We start from the raw sequence: 21,758 nt of genomic DNA, 5'->3' as shown, positions 1-21,758 counted from the left end.
GAGAATTTCGACTTAAGTGCGTGAAATTTCCTTAAATTCTTGACTTATCAAAACTTCCTCACACGGTATTTGAGTGCCGAGTTCATCTGTGACTAAGATGCAACAAAGTGCGGTTATTTTCCCAACAAAGTGAAGGGGCAGGAGCTTCTGCAGCAGGCTCGGTCCTTCTGAGTTTAAGGCCTCAAAACTTAAAGGCAATATACCAAAAAACTAAAACTTTATTCAAATAATTCAATCTATTAGCTTTAATAATATGTATAGTTTGACCCCATACAAAAAATAGCGGCGCGACAATTTCATTTTTCCGCGGACACCTCATTTTCCTTTACCGAGACCTTAATTAATAGAAGAATATCATTACGAGGCCCTTATCGGAGATATCAGCGGTTTTGCTCCATAAACATGGCTAAGGGGTCATTTTGTATCGAATTGACCTTTAAGCCTCTTTTGTATGTAGTTTAAGCAACCTGCTTAAACTACATTCAAAAGAGGCTTAAGGAGAAAATGTGCCTGCAGGCTCAACGCCAATAAGGTCACAATGTGTCCTATGATTGTGTTTTTTAATTATTTTCTTCGTTCAAACCATATTTGGTAGGATGCATTATTGACCGTGGCTCGTCAGGCTCGACTACACACCATGGAGAATGTGGTGAAAAACCTTAAATAACAATGACCACAACGAAGGTTTTCTGAGCCCGCGAGACTGAGCACCCCCAGCAAACCACTGTTTTAACGAAAACCGCTGGTCAACAACCGAATGTGGTTGCATACATTAATTTTATCTCCGTTTACAAACATTTGTACGCGTCCCAGGCGTCTTTTGAACCCAAGAGTAGCTACTTATCATGATGGCTGACAGTGGAACATTGAAGAAAATCCAGACTTCCCACAAAGAGCAAAGAACGCTGTCCTCTTCACTCACACAGCTATTGTAAACCTAGAGATGCACTCTGTGTTATGGATCTTGTCATTGATTTGTTGCATTTGTCTTGTATGTAGCTATGTCTATTCAGTTTATACTATTTATTTGCGCTACTAGCTCAATACATCGAAGATATCTCGCCTTCCAGTTCTCATATTTGGTTAATAACTACTTATTAAGAGAGAGGAATGTCGTTATCGCTCCGTCAATAGCTTGAAATTTTCCCGTACAGACCAAACGTTCGAGGAAGTAAACTGTTCATTATATGGCTTTAAGGGTTGATACAATCGGAAGGAATCACTTCACATCCGGCAATGCAGTAAGGTTCATTTTTTCGTTTGACATCGCACTAATTAATAACGCGTATCCCGTATACTTATTGTCGACAAAAATGATCACAATTGGTGAAGTAAATTTAGTCGACATTCTCAGAAATCAAAGGCCAAATAAACGTGAATGAAAGCACTCAGACAAGTGCCAATTTGGAATGAGAAATACCTTTAACTTGGTTTTTAATTTGCATTTGCATAATTCGAAATCGGCTTGTGTCATTAGATAGCCAATCAGGGCGCCCGTTTTATTCTCAACGAGCGTAACCATATAAAAAAGAATATCATCGATCTCTTCATAGACCTTTTCGCTTGTACATTTTGTTTTCCCAATACAGATCACGTGGTTATGCTCAGGAGGTCTGGTCCTTTGTTTTGTTTATTAAAAGGAGTGCATGCAGAGATATTCATGTTTTCATACACTTTTTTAATGAACAAAACAAAGGACCGAACCTTCTGAGTATTATCACATGATCTGTATTGGGGAAACATAAAATGTACAAGCGAAAAAGGTCTATTAGTAAAGCGTTATTGCTTGTCTTACCATCACAGACCCAGTGGCTGGTTCAGAGGATTTGTCATGTTCAAAGGATATTTTTGCGCCGTCCGAAAAAAAAAAAAGCAGTTCCTCTAAGTCTGTCATATGATTTGATTTGATTTGATTTGATCTGTACATCATTGGTCTGTATATCATATTCGTATATCATTATGGCATGCCAATGAGCTCAAAGGCTATAAAGAACTACCGTAAAATTCCGAACATAAGCCCCTCCAAATATAAGCCCCCCCCCCCGCCCCCCCCAAAGCGGTAACGCACAAAAAGCCCCGTTAAATCACCCCTCCAAATATAAGTCCCCCGGGAGCTTGTACCTGGAAAATTTGCCCTCAAATACAAAGTCAAACAAAGCAACAACGGTAAATTTACCTCCAACTATAAGGCTAGCCCAATTGATTTGGAAACGCAAATTTCCCTTCGTAGATAAACCCCTCCGATATAAGCCCCTCCAAAAGGGCCTTTGAAAAATATAAGCCCCGGGGCTGATTTTCGGAATTTTACGGTATTCCAGTTGACGAACAGAGGAAAACGGATAAAATCTAGAGGATTGAAATGAGAATAGAAGCTACAGTAGTTTGATCTCACTTAGGGGCAGATTTTATGCTTACACCGCTATTTTTAGGGTTCCATTTTCTCTTATCTCAACTCAACTAAAAATCGTGGATGTCCGGGGGAAAGTAAAACTCTTCTAAATCGTCCCAAGCAAGTTTGAAATTATATCCGTATCCTTGACTGAAAAGTCGTCTCTCATTGTCAACGGCAAAAAACCTTTGGCATTTGGGCGATGTTCTGTTTAGCGTGCACTCCACGTAATTGTCAATTTGTTGAGCTATGTAAATCAAGGGACCCGGCCCATGTGACAACAAGTAGTAATGAAAGTCCCGGACATCAAACTTGGAACCCAGTCTTCTCTCGGCGTTGATGCGCATGTCCATGATAGCACGCCGACCAATCATATAGGCTGTGGCCTGGCCTGGCCCGCTCTGGTACCGTGTTACTTCTTTGCGAGCCACATCTGTATCGTCCCAGGCATAGTCGTTAAAAAGTTTGATGGCCTCGTCGCGTTTCATCCCCTTAAAATGGAGGCCTGTGTCCACAATCAGGCGCAGTGCGCGCCAGATTTGCCATTTTAACATTCCATAGCGTCTGAAAGGCTTGTCGTCATAAACATCTTAGATTAGAAAGAGATAAAAATTATGATAATTATTATAATTCACTACTTGCACAAATCCCATAATACACCTCTTTTACCCCCCAGAAATCTGCATAGGCATTGTTTTCGACTTCTCTTGGGACATTTTCATGTCTCAGGAGAAATTGCAAACAATGGTTATGCAAAAGTTTGGGGGGTAATTATGGTGTATTATGGGATTGTGCAAGTAGTGAATGAACGAATATGCGCTTAATTGTAGGAATTTTCAGGAATCCACGCGCTTGTAATAATTTCACGAATCCACGCGGGGGCTGCAGGAATCCTATAACAATAACCCAATTAAACAAAGTAGAAGTTATTTTTGTTAAATGATCATTTACAGCTAGGTTGCCTTTTCCAGTTTATTAGCCAAAGCTGCTATTAAGCTTGGTTCCCACTATTGACGACAGCAGAAGCACAAAAATCGGACGCTTCACAAGTATTCAGGTCAACACATTGGCGCAACTGAGTGGCTTCATAGTTCAGTTGGTAAGAGCACTGCACCGGCATCACAGATCTAGAGGTCATGAGTTCGATTCTCGTTAAAATCACCTGAAATTTTCAGGTGTCTATAAAGAGACAATTGCTTATATTGTCTAGTTAGTGCGATCATTTCTCCAATTCACCTCTAACCCTCACTTCACAAACATTTCTCAACCAAAGGCAAATTTTCCTTGCTTTCAACCATTGTTCGGAGAACTGGCCTTGGTAACCACGTGTTTATCCTTGCAGAAAAAATAGGACAGCATTGCAGGAATTCGTAGGAATTTGTACGAATCTTGTAGGAAGCTACCACCATATATGGTGCACAGAAATAATCAGTAATTTTGTTACGCTTTTCGCGGGAAAGATCTCATCTAATTTTGCCGTTGTCGATGAGAGTCTAGACAGCGCTGTACGCGTCATGCTCGCGTCATTTTGTCACGCAATGTAAAAGCCAATCAGGAACGCGCATTTTGCGGAATACACCAATCATATTGCGAGAAAGTTATAGACAACGCTTGCTCTTTCTTTGAGTCATGATTTTGGTCACGCTCTGAAATAAAAACTTTCTTTGGCTTTCTTTGACTGCTGCGCCTCGTGAGTCCACAGCATTTTGACCACTGTGATGACGAATATCGTTGTCGATAAGAGTAAAGACAGCGCTGAACCACTTTCGATTTGTTAAATAGAACGACGACTTTCTTGGGAGATTCAGCACTCCCACTGTTTTATAAGCCAATCAAAACAAAGCTATCTCAGCGTCAAGGGAATTATGACACTTTTTGGAGGAGAATCCTGTTCCTAAAAATAAATTTACTCGTGGTTGACTAAAGGAATTGATGGAGATAGAGGTTTTCCTTGACGAGCTCCTGTCATTGCATAAATTAAGTCCACCGACTTTGACCTTTACCAAAAGACAGGGAAAGTTAATAGCATATCTCACCTGTTTCCCTAGAAATAAGTGGATTCTCTGCATAAAGCGCCCAGCCTTCTGAGAAGGAAATGTACCTGGTTTTAACCAATGGTGCCACTAGGGGACCACACCAGTCCCTAAACAAAGTGAGAATATTGTGAGACAATAAACCAAAGTTTTGCGACCTTGGACATTTCAAAATAAAAAGATCTGACCAACCTTAATTTCCTTCAATTTAAATGATGAGACTACTATTGTTATTGCGCATACGTTCTGCGCATCTCGAGATACTCGGGTTTCCTATCGGTGATGCTTACTAATACAGGGATCTTTTTGCGCGGTTTAAATTTATCCGGAGAAAGTCGATCTTAGTAAGTACTCTTGGTACCCAAAAAAAAATTGGGGGTAACCATGCATTTTTGAGAGATAATTAAACTTAAATTTGAGGAAGAACGCCATACATTGATTTGTATTTTAAAGCTGTTTACAAATATTATTCATGAATTATCTTTGGAAAATGCGTGGTTACCCCCAATTTTCTTTTTGGATTTCAATAACACGATCTACATTTCCTGCATAATCATAAACGAGGGCAAAAATATCTTTGAATCAGTAGGCACTGTCCTTAACTTCGAATATTTTCAATCGTTATAGCGGTGCGCGCGGAGCACCATTTGGCAAAGAAAATATGGTAACCCCTCCATGTATGCTAATGTGAAACTCTGTGGTGCAACGCGCGTTTTTTGGAGGAACATTCTTGATATTGGGCATTCATGTTATGGTTAATTGACATCTGCCCAAACAAGGTATCCGTTGACCGGTATCAAGTGACCATATCGCGGGCTCAAGTTCAAAGCTCATCGAGGTCAGCTTTTTTTGTAAATTGACCGCTGATGAAGTACTGGTTATCGATTGGATCGCAGGCTCAAGCCACGTTAACTTAAGGTAAGAATAAATAAGACGGAACCTCCGCTTTTAGGCTTGGCTAAATCTATATATTATTAACATAAATCTCAGTTTTCACCTACAGAAAACATATTTTGCGCATGCGAGTTTCTTCTCAATAATTCCTTTTCTAATGCGCCGCACAAGTTGCGTATATATAAGAAAAATACCAGTCATTGCCAACCTCGTTCAGGCTGTAACGTTTTCCTTATTTTAAAGGTGCATTAAATTTTTGAGCCAATGTGAGCATTGTATATAGATGGTTTTCACCTGACATCACAGCAGCCATGTTGGTGCTCAGAACAATGGAGAAAAAAGTCTTTCAGGAATTTGACTCTATTTTAATGCAAAACATGAGCCATAATTTGCTATTTTTTGTACACAAACATGGCCGTCTCATCACGTGATTGAAAACCATCTATATGTTGTTGAAATTGCATCCATTGGAAACTCGGAAAAAATCCTAGCTCCAGATAGGATTTGAACCCACGAACCTCCATGATTTTAGTCGGATGCTTTTAATCGCTGAGTTACTAGAGACTCTCTGGCGAGCAAGGGTGAAATGGCGATGCAGTTATGAGTGACGCTGTCAATAGTTATTTGATTTTGTAACTGCGCGATGCAATTCGAGTCAAAGCTCCACATTTCACCCTTGCTTGCTCATCATAGAGTCTCCATTGAGTAACCGGAGGGTCCGGAGGGTCGTAGGTTCAAATCTCATCTGGAGCTTGGATTTTTACCAAGTTTCCAAAGAATGCAATTTCAACAACATATACATTAAATTTTCGAGAGTAAAGAACTTGAAAACTGAATTCCAAAAAATGTTTGCCATAAATTTAAGAAATGAACAACTTGGCGCTAGTTCGAAGAATACGCACAGTACATATGATCTAGAAACCTAAGTAAACTAAGCGAAAAATACTGCGTTCTTTATTTCTTGTTCGAAATAGTTGTGTTAATACAAGCAAAGAACAAAGCGTCTTGCCCTTATTTTGAGCAAACTTGGCGCAAACAAAACATTGTTTTGGTTGCGCTAGCGTGACTGGTATTGTCAACAACGTTCTCGGAACGTCGCTCCTTTGCAACTTCGCCTTTTTGTTGCACGCTGACCAAACAACACTGCATTGCTTAGTGTAAAAAAAGTCAATTCAAAACTAAGTGAGAACATGGTATAGCTTTTGTTTCAGTTTTTAGAATTTAATCAAAGTGGTGTTTTCATAAGGAAATCTTGGTTGCGTACAAGTAAAATGTTAAAAATAGAAACAATTGCTAAAACTTTCAAAATTTTCTGGTCACTTCAAGTACGCACGTGCGTATTTGCGTATAGGACGCTACGCGCCTGGTTACATTGATCGCGCACGTAAGAAGTTTTATGAAATGGCTAATAGCCAAAGTCCATAAGCCACAGATGTCGATCTGCGATGGAATGCGGCCATCAGTCTACGGTATATCCTGGTTTTAGAACGGCTGCTGCTGAAATGTGTTGCGGAAAAAAATACGTGGCATAATAATGTTCTGTGCCCGATCCATGATTTTGCATTTGCCACGACAAATATATTCCTCGGGCAGCTACTTAGTGTCAGCCACTCAGAGACATTGTGGTCATCAGAATCTTATTCTGTCACAGTCCTTAGTGGAGGAAGTAACAGTCGATTGCTGAGTAACCTGCTGCCGTCACAACATGTCTGAAAAGTAAATGTAAAGGACTAATCGACTTACAAAAAATTTTCTACGTGTCCCTGTAGTTGTAGATGATGCCCTGGTCTCGCTTCGTGAGCGCTCGTCGTCCACTCGGAATACTTCGGGCCCATTCGGTCCAAAAAGAAAGGCATTCGAAAAAATGCTGGTCGATTGCATCTTCTGTAACTGGAAGTATAACTCTGAGCTGAAGTTGTCGGCATAAAGTTACCTGATATCGCAACGGGACAGACTGGGGTAGTCTTAAAGGGACCAAGGGGCCAGTGAAACATCTTCAGGAGCTTGGGTTCTAATTGAGAGAGTGTACTGCGTGAAAATTCAAACCATCGCTGCATTGCGGCGTAACGAACAGGACAGAATTCACGTGCATCTACAATGAAAAAGAATATTACAATTGGCATTGTGAAGTTTGTTTACTAATGACTCATGAGAGTGACAACATATAGAATTATTGTATAAGTAAAGAGCTAGTTGCTACGTCGTTGGGCGAAAGGACGACTAAAAATCAGAATCCACCTGCAACCTCGGAATCACCAGTCGGATGCTCTACCCATTGGGCTAAAAGAACTCCAGTGGAGTGAGATCGTTTATCAAGGTTCTTAATGAACAATGTGTCCCATTGGTTTGTGAGTTCTACAATATCACACGCTTCAAATTTCAGAAGCAACTATGTTTAAGGTCAGGAGCCCATAAGTAGGAGCTTGCCTCCCCCATACAGGCCCTATGAGTCAACCTTTGCCGGTATCTTTTTATTTTTAGAACCAACCCTTCAGCAGGAGACTCACATTTACATCAATTCGCACGATTTGTGTACATTGTTTTTGTTATTTTTGTCTTCGTTAGACAATGACTTTATTCTGATTGGCCATTTTAAACAGTGCGTGCAGTGGCGAACAACTCGTGGCGTTCTAAAAATAGAAAGATACGGGCAAAGGTTGACTCAAGGATATAGTGCATATGGAGGCTCCTACTCATGGGCTCCTGTTAAGGTGCAATGCGCCCAGCGGGTGTTACGGAGGTCGAAGGGTTCGGTTCCTGCGTAGGACTCGGACTTTTCTGTTGTCCTTTCGCCCGTTTTGCTAAGCAACCAGCTTTTCATCCTTCTCAAGGGCGCATTACACCGTTAACCATCAGCGGTTGCGGAGAGTGAGTCACATGATATCGCCATGGGACATACATGGGTAGTTTTTAAGGGACCTATGGGCCAGTCAAACATCTACATGAGCTGATACAGCTGACATCCTGTGTCAGCTCAAACGTTACCCAAATCAGCAGTATTTTGCGTCTCAGTTATGAATTAAATTATTAAACCACAACTTCATTTCAAAGGCAGAGTCACAATGGCTCGCCCGCCGTCCGCCATCTGTGAAAAACGATACAAATTTTCCAGTCGAATTGTGTCTAACTTAAAGAGTGCTACAAACGCAGGTACCTGTAAAGCTGACCAAGGTGTAGATTGACAGTTACCTTCTTCTGTCAGAGGGGTGGACGGATCACATGATCCTTGCTTGTCTCCCTTACTTTAGCAAGTCATACTCTGCTTTCAATGCAACATTGGACTCGCCCTCAGAAATAACCTCATCTCGCATTACCTTTCTCATTTTTGCATTTTCTATGTGCTCTCTCGTCTGACTCATTCTCAGGGAAGGGTGCTTCGTTGAAGTACATGGCAGGTGAATCAATAAGCTGGCGAAATGATTTCACGGCTGCTGTTTCGTTGTCTAGTCTTGTTACTGACTTGGCTATGTCGACAGCTTCAGGGTAAAGCGACTTTAACATTTTCCAACCCAGCTGATGGACAGAATCTGAGTATGCGCAAAACAAGTTAGGTTAGTGAAAGTTAATTAAGGAGCTTTTAAGCAGGCGATGTTTTTGAGACGCGCATGGCAATCGGAAGCCAGCTGTTTCCCTTTTTACTTGTCTTTACACAACCCCATTTACATTTCTAAGTATTTTTCCTCCATTAGAGACGATTCGTTTCGCTTGCATGCCGTCCGCGTTTCGAAAACGTCACGTGCTTAGTGGTTATAATGGGCCGTTTCAGAAGGGATTCTTTTAATCTTCGTAACAAAGGGAGTACAAAACCGAAACGTTTGTGTTGCAATTAGTTTGCGCATTGGGACTGAAATCGAAGATTGCATATTAGCCGTGGGAACACCATGGCCTTTTTACCGATCTACCAAAGACAAAATCCTCCCTACATATCCCAAAGTTACTTAATCTTGAATCATACAGAGTACATTAGCACTGCTCTACCAACTGAGCTATTAAACGAAGCGGGAGCTGGTCACAAGAGTGCTGTGCAATCGCGCGGTCATTTTACCAGAGTAATACTACTGAAATCTACTTTTCATGTTGTTCACTACAGCTTTTGTTCGGTTCGTTTCGAAAACCTTTCCCCGTTTACTAGAAATAAATATAGGCCAAACCGTTCACACTCAATCGATAGACACGTCTGAGCTTCAACTGATTTAATTCTGACCTATTCACTAACTTACAAGCAGTGTGTAAAGAGCTAGTCTGAAAACTTGAATCTAAGTCGTTTCATTAATACTTACTGCATTATTCAGCTGTGATTGGTCTTTGCTAAGCGCTAACAAGAAAAGGTTATTCAAGGTTACATCAATCTTACATCGATTAAAGTCCCAAAAAATCGAAAAGCTGCAAATCTCGACAACAATCAAGTGACAGCTAAGAAGTTGATTGTGTCGCAATTGTAAGGGAAGCAACCAAAAAACGATCCATTTCGACGTCCCTTTTTTAAAATTATATTTTTTGATTTATCTAATTTATTTTTCCAAATCCGCAAATCAACTAATAAAAATAAGCCGAGTGGATTCTTGCAACTACAGTGAACGAGACGAAATTCTGAAGAAATGTCATTCGCAAATACCGGATTTCTCCCTTCTTCTCCCTTGCCGTTAACCGTAAACTGACGCCAAAGAAGGAAAAACAGAGAGACGACTGGCTTTAAAATTGACCATTCGTTTCAGTATGAATACCGCTGAGTGGAAAACCAATTAAAGAACAAAAGTTGACAAGACGTCACTTACCAGCGTCGTCATTCGTGGTAGTGAAAAACTGCATGGTTCTCTCGTACCCAGCCTTTGCTCTTATCACCTCTCCCGTGGGGAGTCTCTTGCTCGTCAGCTCGGATTTATTAGGCACCCCATTGTAGTATACATAAGACAAAGGACGATTGAACAGCCCGCTGGACACATTACTGGGTACGCAATGCTTTACATGATCCCGCGCCAAGTATCTCAATAAATTCGCCAATGGGATGCCAACGAAGTTAATTAAACTCTCTGCCATTGATTGGTCCAGCGGTATTCCATACTTTTCAAACCAGCCTTCGGAAACGTTTTGGAATCGCATGAAAAACCTTGTTGTTAAAAATGGATACCGGAAAGACGACTCCCTCATAATGTCCTCCTCCAGAAAGCTCTCCGCTATTTTAGGGTAAACTTGCTTAATACAGTCAAGTCCGACTTTGCACTCCTCAATAGACCCAATCATGCCAGTCCTCAATCCAAGCTTGATGTTTTGGTGATATTGTTTTATTCCCTTACCGAAACTCTTCAAAGCTTCTTCGATGACTTCCATATCTTGCACTGTTTCGGGTGAGAGTTTTTTCAAGAACAATCGAAAATGAAAAGGCATCCGAGCTATGATTTGCATATGACAAAAACGATTTGGCCCGAGCATCCACTGACCTAGTACGGGAAAATAAAACGAAGGAGTAAAAATTGAAGGAGCTTTCTAGCGATGTAAAACATTGGTGCTTTCTTTCATTTCTTGATATGGCTTGCAATACGCTTCGTTCGATTTAAGCAGAACACTGCAAGGAAAACTCTCTTTCTATAAGCAGGTCCTACGCGCGACGCAAAATAAACAACCACGAAAAGAATGCCCTCGCGAAATCTAGGCTCGATTACTAGCCGCTGTTTCGGGAAAGGAACCAGTGCTCACTCCCGAAACCCGAATTCGAGTGTGCAGCGAAAATTGAGCCTTTGCGAAATCTGGATACGACAGTAGTTCAAAAAGTAAATATTTCGAGCAAGAGCCGATGCAACCTATATTTGATTATTTAGTTATGCAAGATCGATGCTGATGGTAACAAATACGTCGTCATTCCGAAATAAGTTCTCGTCATAATTTTCTCAAGCGTTTATAGCCCGAATGCATAAATGGCGGCCCAAAAAATGTTTTTTTGTACATGTGCTAATAGGCCTTATTCACGATAGCCGCCATGTTGGTTTTCAAATTGTCATGCAAATTAGCCATGTGTTATGCTGGGGGCTCGACAAAATATTGAAATAACATTGCTCAAAGTCTATTTTAGTATATAGAATTAAGTACCTTTTATAATAATTATATATCTGTTGATTGCCTTTGACAGTGAAACTTCCTACTTCGTTAGCTGCTTACTAAAAAAACGTCGAAGTAACTTGTGTTATCATTCTATTTTACTACTTAGGTGATAAACATTCAATGAACGTGAAACAAATCATCTGTGTGGCTAACACATTCGTTATAACCTCTCGAACTTGTGATGTTTGCCCCCTCAGAAGTGTGTGGCTAACGTGAATGATAATAGCAAATCCAACATGGCGTCCATCGTGAATAAGGTCTAATAGACTCACTGGCCTCTCCTGCATGGACAAAATACAAAAGAAATATTGCTTAAGAGCGAGGCTAGTGAGTCTAATTAGCACATAAACAAAAGAATACATTTTTGGCCGCAATTTATGCATTCGGTCTATTCCCAGTCGTTTTGAATCGAAAAAGTTTGGATGGAAAAATGCATCGATGAATGATAAAGTAAAAGAGGCAGCTCTTACCTGAGTAATAGTCGAAATCATAAACATTTCCGAAGCTATGATACAAGAAGTGTTTCATTTCTGCCACCGCCTTGGCTTCCCTTGCCTTGAGTGCCTCGGTGTTGATGCGTAGAGACTTTAATTCGCGCAATAATAACATCGAAGTATCGGTGACATTCTTGATGGAGGAAGGCAGTGGGTTAAATGCCTCAAAATTGAGTCTAATATCATCAGAGGTGACTCCTGGCTTGTAAGGAAGTTCATAAGGATGCAATTTGTAGAAAAGTACTTTGACTTTCTGCACAAAGTCAGCGAGACCTGGTGCAGGGAAAAAAGATGCAATTTGATTGGTTAAAAACAGTATAGAAAAAATCTAGGAATTACGTAATTGTCCTACATAAATTAAAAACAAGGGAAGGGAAAGTTCACACGAGCAATTTTTAATGTGACAATCTTATGTGGCAAATACATTTGATCGTGTAGATATCACAACAAATAATTGTTGACAATTCGAAGTTAAGTGGGTCAGCAATGCATTTGGACAACAGAGATAATTGACCACATTTCATGTCACGAGTCGTCTACACGAGCAATTTTTCGTATTTGACAACTTTTATTTGTCACATAAAAGCTAACACGTCTAACACGCCAGCTTTTCAGTTGGCCAAATTTCATCGTCTACACCAGCAAATAAAAATTGTCACATAAAATTGCTCGTGTAGACGGGACTTCATACGAACACCACGCAGTGATAGACGCACGGAGACAAGGAGTCTATTTGTAAAACAGACACGCAGTTGCGCGACTGTGACATGGCGTTTGCAAATGTCCGAGAGGACAAACTACTGTACAACAGTTTCAGCCACTGAGCGGTCCATATCGATCGTAAACAGCATCATGTATCAAAACTCCGCTGTTTAGCTGTCAATGCCAGGACCCTCCCACTTTTCAGTTCATTGAAAGGGCCGCCGACTATCGCAATATTTGTTTGCGCAGAATTTACATTTCGAATGTGTTTTTCACAAGATGTTTCTATGTATCAATACAACGTGGCCCGTCTTTAACAAGCCATAGAGGATGTACTTTTTGGAAGAGAAATTTAAATCCAATCACCAATTGAACTTTCACTGTTGACATGTTATAAAAAAATTGGTCAATGCTTTTAGCTGTACTTCTAATGCTGTAATGGATGCACACAGGAAATCAGGATTTGAAGAGCACTTGAGAAGCCAGAGTCGCTACATACTACAATCACTTGAAATTAAAGCTATGTACCGGTATAATGGTTACTAGCTACTGTGGTAGGTGTCTGTGTTTCCGGTGCTATCATTGCTTTCGGCCATATTGCCGTTCCCAACAAAGTTGTGTTGACCTCAACTACATGGCCGTACATGTAGCTTTATTGATACCACACAGAACCACGGGCGGTTCTTTCCTGCGGTTCTGTTCATTACGCTCATCATCATCATATCTTGTCGCGACAATGCTTGATCCATGCGAGGGCGCTGCTGTTGACCTGACTCAAGTCTTTGTCAGTGCATGCTGGGCCCTGAGGACAACCCCAGAGAATGTGGTCCATGGTCTGACTTTACTCGCCACAGGGACATTCTGGACTCTTTGCAAGTCCCCACCTGTGCATATTTTCGTTTGTTTGGTTCGTGCTCTGTTGAGCGTGACCCAGTCCTTCCTGCAAAGAGATGTTCCATTTGGCAGGTGTTCTTGGTGGGGTGGCAGGGCATCGTTTGGTGGACTGATATCATTCTCGATCCATTTCTCCAGTCTGGAGATCAAAGACTGGTTTGGGTGGAGCGGTTTCACCGTCGTAAAACTGTGCCTGGGTCGGAGACGGGATTCTACTTGCTGGTGATTGTAGAGTGGGTGGCGAGGGTCACTGAGTTGTGTATACCTCAGTTCGGGATCCACCTTTCCTGCATGGCACGACCTGTTCCACACAGCGGCACAGTACTCAGCTGTTGAGTAGCAAAGAGCAAGGGCTGTTGATCTCAGAGTCTTTGCATCAACACTCCATGACGAATTGGCCAATCTGCTGAGGAGGTTATTCCGGCCAGAAATTTTCTTCTTAAGCCTTAGTCCGTGTTCTTTGAATGAGAGTGTCCTGTCCAAGGTCACGACTAGGTACACAGGATGCTTTTTGTTCTTGAGCCTCTCATTGTTCCATCTAATTTCTAGCTCCGTTTTGCATGTCTGTTGTTGAGATGGAAACGACAGACTTGCGTTTTGCCTCGGTTAGCGTTTAACGACCACTAACTGGCATAGTACTCCGCTAGAAATTTGAGGGCATCTCTGAGTCTTTCTATCTTGGATGATGGTGAATGATTCTGCTTGCTTTGCAAGACAGAGATCATCGGCATAGATGAACCTCTTGATGTTGTTAAAGGTTGGTGTAAATTTTGAAGAGGGTTGGAAATAGTACAGAGCCTTGGGGCAACCCTTTCTTCTTGCTCCTCCAGCGGCTCTTTTTGCCCTCCATTTCAACGTAAAACCTGTGTTTGTCTAATAATGACCCGATGATTCTGACCCACGGGTTGTTCTTTATTGTTTTTGCTACTTTAAGCACAAGATCCTTGTGGTTCACAGTGTCATATGCAGCACTTAAGTCTACAAATACAGCATGCATCTATGATGTCCTTCCTCTCAAAACCCTCTTCGATGTATTGAGTCAGGCTCAAGACCTGGCCACAGCATGATCTTCCCGGGCAAAACCCCGCTTGGTCTTGTGTCAGCTGATCTTCTACTGAGGTCGATATTCGACCCAATATCACCCGTTCATACACTTTGGTATAGTATGCACAAGAGTGAAATTGGTCAATAACTTTTTGGATCTTCTGGGTCTTTGTCAGGTTTTAACAGTGCCGCAACTTTTGCTTTCCTCCAGATTTTCGGGATACGATATGTTGTGGCACAGACGTTAAATAATGATAGAAGCCAGGGTTTTCGAAAGCTTTTCAAAGTACCGTGTTTGATAATGAAAGTACCGGACTATTTTCTTTTGTAAGGCCGATTGCAAGTGCACTGCTAGAAAACCCTCAAGAAGGCCTGAAACCCTCGCAAATGTTGTTTACATTCTTGAGATTGGAGGAAAGAAAAGAAAAGAAAATTAAACTTATTGCGCAATTAATATAAGGCGATGTGACATGTTGTTAGTTTGAAGGATTTATTGCGTGATTTTGTCTTGTGTTCCTTCAGCCCGTGGCTTCCTGAGATAACCAAGTCCAAAAAGAGAAAAAGAAAAAAATAAGTCAACGAATTTCAAAATTTATACCATCAAAGTAACGGATGTAAAATGGTTAACAACCGGACGAAACGTCAGGTCTCCGGCGTCAAACGAAAACCCTGATAGAAGCCAATCCTTGATTCTGTCTCCGAAGTGAAGAATACTCTCCACCTTGATACCGTCCAATCCCGCGACTTTCCCTGGCTTCAAGTGTTTAATAGCCTCGTTCAGTTCTAAACTGATTGCTTCTCCCTTTTGAGTCGGAGGGTAAAATTCTCAAGTTTCATTATGCAAAGAGATGCAATTGAGCCGTACTTTCCCATGGTGTTGTTCATTCAGGTTTATTACAATGGAAAAGGTAGTTCTCTTTTGAGTCTGCGAATGAAATCCGGAAGGATTGCTGATTCAGCAGTACTCTTTGTCATCATGAACCAAAATAGTTGCTGCTTCTAGTAGCGTTATCTATTCTTAATCGGCTAAATTCTTCAGCCAGGTACCTTTTTGACGGGAAAACGTAAGGAGACATCAAATTGAATTCTTCCAGATAATAGTTACAAGACAACCCTTTTATTCACATTTACAGCTGTTTCGAGAAAGGTTGTCGAAAAGAAGCATTAAAGCGCACAGAGAAGGAAGATTCTGACGACTTTAACCTCATTTATTTTATGTCATGTTTGGCAGAGAAAGTTTGAGAAATGTATACAAAAATCGTGGACGTGTTCAGTGGTAGCGTGATGGCGAGAGAGAGCTTCAACATACATGCAAGTCTGCGCGTACTGCCACTTCATCAACGCTATGTCCTAAGACCATGTCCTAAGAACTCTTTCATCCAAATAGCTCGCCATCGTAGGTCTTCGCTGTACGTTCGTGGCGTCGTTCACGTCATATTGAATACCGTCCCATGCTACCTTTCGGCACTGTCGCGGATGCCACCCAGTCCTACCGCCACACTGAAACACTTGAGAATTTGGCAAACGAGAGTTGAATAAACTTAACGAGAGTCTGGGCTACTTTTCGTTTTGTTCGGTAATGTTAATAAATAACCCAGGCGCTGATAATCACCAAGAAAAGACATTTTTATCCCTTTTTTCGAGAATACTTGAGTGCCACTTGAAATTGAAGTTTTCGCCTCGCCGGCTCGGCGAAGAAAACTAATTAAGGCGTCCTGACGAGTCTAATAAAACAAGACGCGAAATAAACTGCTGAGAAGAACGGACTGTCTGAGGTCGCTCCTCAGCGTTGCATGCCAATTTTTGCATTTGAAAAATTTGCGAAATGATATCCATAGTTGATCTGGACTTTACTATATCGGGAGCTCTTCAAAGAGCGGATTTAATAAGCCGCAAAGTAATATACAAACAGGTAATATGCGAATACTAGTTGGAGTGATGATTTATCGTCTATTTTGATCGCAAAATCAATATTTGTGCCCTGCAGCCTGACTTTGAGAATGTCGAGGTACAATGCCAGGAAAGATAACGAAGATGTCGGCCCGGTTGTCTAAGATATAAGCCCCGGAGCGGAGTAGATACGTGACGAAGAGTGAATGGAGTTTTAAGTCGTTAATTCTGCTTCAGTACACCCAGTGGAGTTAATGCATTCCGGTAAGGAATCTTGAATAGAAACTACTGTGTGATTTAACTACAAATTTCTTTCAAACTTGACCACATACACCTTGCTCTTCTCTTTAAACTTTGGTTCACAGAAACGAAAAGACTAAAGAAGAAAAAATCATAACAAGTGACTATAAAAGAGGAAAAATTGAATGATATGAAGAGCAAGGCCTCATTACAAGTTCACTGGGCATCTTAGTACTTTCCCGGCCCGACACACAGGCTACAAGTTTTCAATAACACTTCCGGCGTTTTAATTTTCCGGTTATTTTCATTTTGAAATTGTTTTGTGTGTCTGAATGATAATTCCTAAAACTTCATGTTCCAGACAAAAAGTTCTATAATCTAGAGCGCGAGGCAATGAACTCAGTATCAATCAAGAGAACTCACTTATTGCTAATGGTCAAGGCTGCGTAATAATCGACATTTAACAAGTCATTAAGTTCCGAGGCTAGCCTTCAAATGAGAGCAGGCGGCGTTTGCAAGGGTTTTCAAAAAACGTTTTTTATTCAAGCTGTCTCATTTGTAAGACCACCTCACGAAAGTTTTCCACCACCCTTTCGCGCAAGTTTCGTCAAAGCTTCTTCCCTCGCCGATCTCATTACCAGAATTCTTTCCTCTGAAATGGAAAGAAAACCTTTAATTGTAGGTACGAGTATGACTTTCTTTTCTGAAAGAGGGACCCTTTCGAATGAGATCTAACTCGAAGCTTTGAATATGATCTCGAAAGCAATTTGTATCGAAAGCAGAAAATGACAATACTGCTTGGTGAACCAGTCAACAGTCAACTCACAATTTTGAGTAAAAGAGACTCTGAAACGAGGAACTAAATTTCGAATACATTAGAAAGATATAAACTTCGCGTTCATATTAACAGCAAAGATTGAGCTAAAAGTTCAATTACTGTTCAGTTGCTCGAGCTCCTTGCCTTTGATTAAGCCACAATTATCGAGTAAATCTTTAAAAAAGAGAAAACTAAGCTAGAATAGAAAGATTTTCATGCGGGATTGCGACTGATAAGTAGCAGTTTCAACTGGTATTTTGTCGTTCTCCGTACTAAATTACAAGAAAATTCAAACACTGAACTCGACATGAAAAATGAAAGCGAATGGTCTATCTGGAAGCATTTCTTGGTTAATATTTTCTTGATAAACCGACGATGTTCCCGGAGCGGGTTTGTGTGTAAAGCATTGTTGTATGATTAGAGAGCCCCAGTAATCGCAGGAGTTTTAATCTAATGCTCGAAGCTCAATCTCTCTGATGGTGGCCTTTCACTGACTGAAAATATGGCTTAAATGCGGAGCCGCACAGCACTCAGTGAGAGTGTAGATTAGAGGGTCGGCTTATGTCCCAACTCCCGTGGAATTTTGTCTTTGCAATTGCTTATCCTTGCCCTAAACATACCAATCAGTGGCGGATCCGGGGGGGGGGGGGGGGACCCCCCCCCCTTCCCTAACCGAATTATTTTTTTACTACTTGTTTGAGTCTAAAATTCTCGCATCTGCAGGATCGCCTATTATTACTCAACTGGTTGACTTGTCTTTTGATGGCAAGCCATTCTATTTTGCCACTAATCTGAAAAAAGTTTCTGTAGTGTTTTTCTGAGTCAAGGTTTGGACCCCCCCTATCAAAAATTTCTGGATCCGCCCCTGCCAATGTTACTATTGCTGGCATCTAGACGGTAGCGGCCTCGCATACTCGCAAGTCTTATTTCAATATTACGAGGTATGGTTCCTTAGCTTTAATTGTTATTTCAGTTAATATATTTTTAAAGATAAATTGAGGCAGGTACTTCAATTCATGATCTTCAAGATTACCCGGCTCCGGAATCTTTATGATCATCCCGATTTTAAGATCTTAGGCAATATTAAGGACGGTGCCTACTATTGTTATTGCGCATACGTCCTGCGGATCTCGAGATACTCGGATTTCCTATGAAAGGTGCTTGTTAATACAGGGATATTTTTGCACGGTTCAAAACTATGCGTTTTGTGATGACTTCAATTATTTGCCAGTAAAAGAGAGTTACTGGTAGAGGGCCATAGTCCCTCTTATTTGATTTTTATCCACATAGTTGAAGCGTGTTCTGAAAAATATATACTTGTCTTACTTTCGGTTTTTCATTGCTTGCTCAAGTTAGCCAAGGCTTCAAAACCAATCGACTGGATTGCCAAGCTTTCTCGCCACAAACTATTCTTCCCATGCAACTTGCAGTATCGCTAAAACAAGCATCGTTTTTACTCCAAAAGTTTCTTTATGAGTGAAAACACTGATCTCCGCAGAGATCTAACTATTGACAGCCTATTTGGTTTTCTGGTGGGGCATTGATGTTTGTGCAAGCTCGTTCAGCAGAATTTTTCAGCATCTTTTGCAGTTATAAGACAAGAACAAGTCGGTTGTCTTTCTATCGGGATTCATGATATATTAAGTTAATAAAATTCTTGAAGAGGTGTGGCTGGCCGAGCCAATCATATCCGCATGGCGAGCTCTGAGGCTTTCCACATGATTCCTTACATTATCGGCGAAAAACCCCAAACTATACCGATTTGAGTGTTACCTATTTCAACGATGGACATTTTTTCATGTTGTCAAGTTTTTCCGGATGACACAATATTTTATAGGATTTTTAAAATTTTTCTAACTTTAATGACAATCTATAATTGAAGGCTTGGATGAAATATTGCGCGAATTGCCGATGGCACCAAATTTAAGATCCTGGCAGACAAATAGCCTGAAGCTTATTACAATTTTTTTTTTCGGAAAGAAATATTAACGATTCTATCTCAATAGCACATGAAGACTAACGTTTTTTCAACTTCGAAACATCAAGCGGTTTCCTCAATGTGTTGGCCGTCTTCAGCAGTGCCTCGTTTTGAATATGAGACAACGCCGCCGATTTTTTTAGTTTAATTCTTGTCCCGTAGGGTAATATTCTCCAAGAGTCTCCTAAAAGCCAGATTCCTTCGGCAGTTTGGATAAACTCGATCACTCGATGAAAATTTTGCTATAATTTATCTCACACTAAATAATGTTCTTGCTAGAAAGTCGTGCAAAACAATACCTGATTTAAATCTCTTTTAATCATGTTTCTTTTGTTTTCCGGCAACCCAAGCAAATATTGACGTTCTATTCCTTCTGGTTTCACAAAGTAATTTTCTCGGAAAACTCTCTTTAATTGCAGGTTGGTTTCTAAAGAACGAGATTCTCAGAGAGAATAACATTTCACGGCTTTCGAAAATTCATCATATATTCAGAGCCAGCCTATTGGATTCATTTTGTACAATGCATTTACTTTACATCGACTGCGCAATGCGTTTTGATAATCGCACAAGGCAATAAAACTCATTGTTGACCTTTCATCATACATTTTCCAATTAAAAGCCTTCGCCTTAATTTTCTTCGGGGCATAAATTTAAATCTTTCACCACGTGAAATGCTAAAGTACGTAACATTTTTCGCAAAGGCCACAAAATGTCATCCCATTTCACTAAGGAATTATTCACCTACTTCCAAACGAAATTCGTGGGAGAATTTGCCAATTTTTTAAATCCTTCATTACAATAGATTTTCATAACCACAAAACGCGTTTCGCTTAACAGTAATGTTTTTCATTGTTAGGTTCATTTAAGACTGCATAACAGTGCGTCATTGTGGATATAGAATTATTGAACACTTTTAGCCTCCGAACAAAACAAATTAGCCTGACCCCTGACTTTCGTAATTGAGAAAAGAGTATTCGATTCTTTGCTATAGTTACTGCTCCAAATGGGCTCATTATTTGAATTGTAAAGCACCTTGAAGATTGCGCATAAAAATCGATAAGAAATAAAGTTGTGCGTAGTGATATCGACTAACCAGAATCGTGGACTTATAAAAAACGATTAATTAATCATGACTAGACGACAATCTCATTTCTTAAATACCTGATTTTTGGAACTCCCTGGAATAACTGCAGCTTTCCGTGAAGTTTCGGCTAGTCTTTGGATCGGTGGAGATATCGTTTTTGTCATCGTGAGAAATGTCCACTGATGGAAGACTACCGCGGAGTGCGACATTACTGCTTGCTTTGTTCGTTCCCAATAAGGCAATTCCCACTATCAAACAAACAACTCCTGTTAAAGCCACTGTAGAAGCAAATATGAGAATTTTACGCGATATCTGCCTCTCTTTACGAAGTGCTTGCGATTCGGAACTTTCTAAGTCTTCTGAAAAGCGACTGCCGCGAAGAAATTGCAGCTCATGCCTCAGAGAGCCCATGCTCCAAAACTCTCGGTCTGTCCTCAGTGAAGATAGCAGCACTTCAGCCGTCGATAATGCGCAGCGCAAAGGTATTTTGCTCAGCGCGCGACTTAAATACAGACCGCAATGCTCTTAGTTGTCTTTAGTGCTTATTAGCCGCAAACTTTGGTACGAAGGCGTTTGGTCAAAAATTCTCCACGATCCTCAGTTTGACAACTGATCTCTGTAGAACAAACGACCACAATTTTGAAGGCTGAAAGTCATTCCACTCCACTCTACCCTTCCTAACAACACAATTAAGATAATTGCTCAATAGGGCGTGCATATAAAACTCACACTGAGAAATCGACGGCTCTTTTCAACGTTACCTTCTTTTGCTAAAACAAAACCAGCGAGGGGCGACTGTTGCTAACAAATCCAGCGATTAGCGGAGATTCAAGCCTTGCGACACACCATCAATGCTCTGACGTGCTAAATGAGGCGGTCGCCCGTGGCAGAATGGTAACATCCGCTCAATAATAACAGATTAAGCTTGTCCGTCGTAATGGGCTTGGGTTTATTTTCGATAGAGGAGCTAATATAAATCAGCAAATTTGGCAGTGAGAAGTGACGAAGGCACGCTATTTTCTGAGAGTTCAAAATCCGCCCAAATATTATGAAGCTACTTGTCCACTGTTTTGTGCATTCAAACGCACTAGTGAAGTTAACTTTCAATGTCATTAATTAAAGAAAAATCAGGGAACGGTATTCATTTAACGCGAATACAAATTTTGCGAGGCGACGATCTTTTACGCTCGTTTACGTAACACA

The 21,758-nt window shown here is 40.8% G+C and overlaps 1 protein-coding gene across 1 annotated transcript; it reads right to left on the bottom strand.

Moving 5' to 3' along the window:
* Positions 1 to 2,039: 2,039 nt before the first annotated feature.
* LOC137996708 (uncharacterized) lies at positions 2,040 to 21,521 on the bottom strand. Its single transcript, XM_068842247.1, has 8 exons — positions 21,317 to 21,521; positions 20,633 to 21,232; positions 11,883 to 12,179; positions 10,092 to 10,754; positions 8,631 to 8,843; positions 7,060 to 7,408; positions 4,426 to 4,532; positions 2,040 to 2,978 (listed from the first exon to the last, which is right to left on the bottom strand). The coding sequence occupies exons 2-8, from the start codon at positions 20,964 to 20,966 to the stop codon at positions 2,458 to 2,460; spliced, it is 2,484 nt and encodes an 827-aa protein (XP_068698348.1). The 5' UTR covers positions 20,967 to 21,232; positions 21,317 to 21,521; the 3' UTR covers positions 2,040 to 2,457.
* Between the last annotated feature and the right edge of the window lie 237 nt (positions 21,522 to 21,758).

The sequence above is a fragment of the Montipora foliosa genome, chromosome 3 (assembly GCF_036669935.1).
Source record: "Montipora foliosa isolate CH-2021 chromosome 3, ASM3666993v2, whole genome shotgun sequence".
Lineage (NCBI taxonomy): Eukaryota > Metazoa > Cnidaria > Anthozoa > Scleractinia > Acroporidae > Montipora > Montipora foliosa.
Note: the sequence above shows the minus strand (reverse complement) of the source record. Positions and strands in the feature narration are given on the sequence as shown.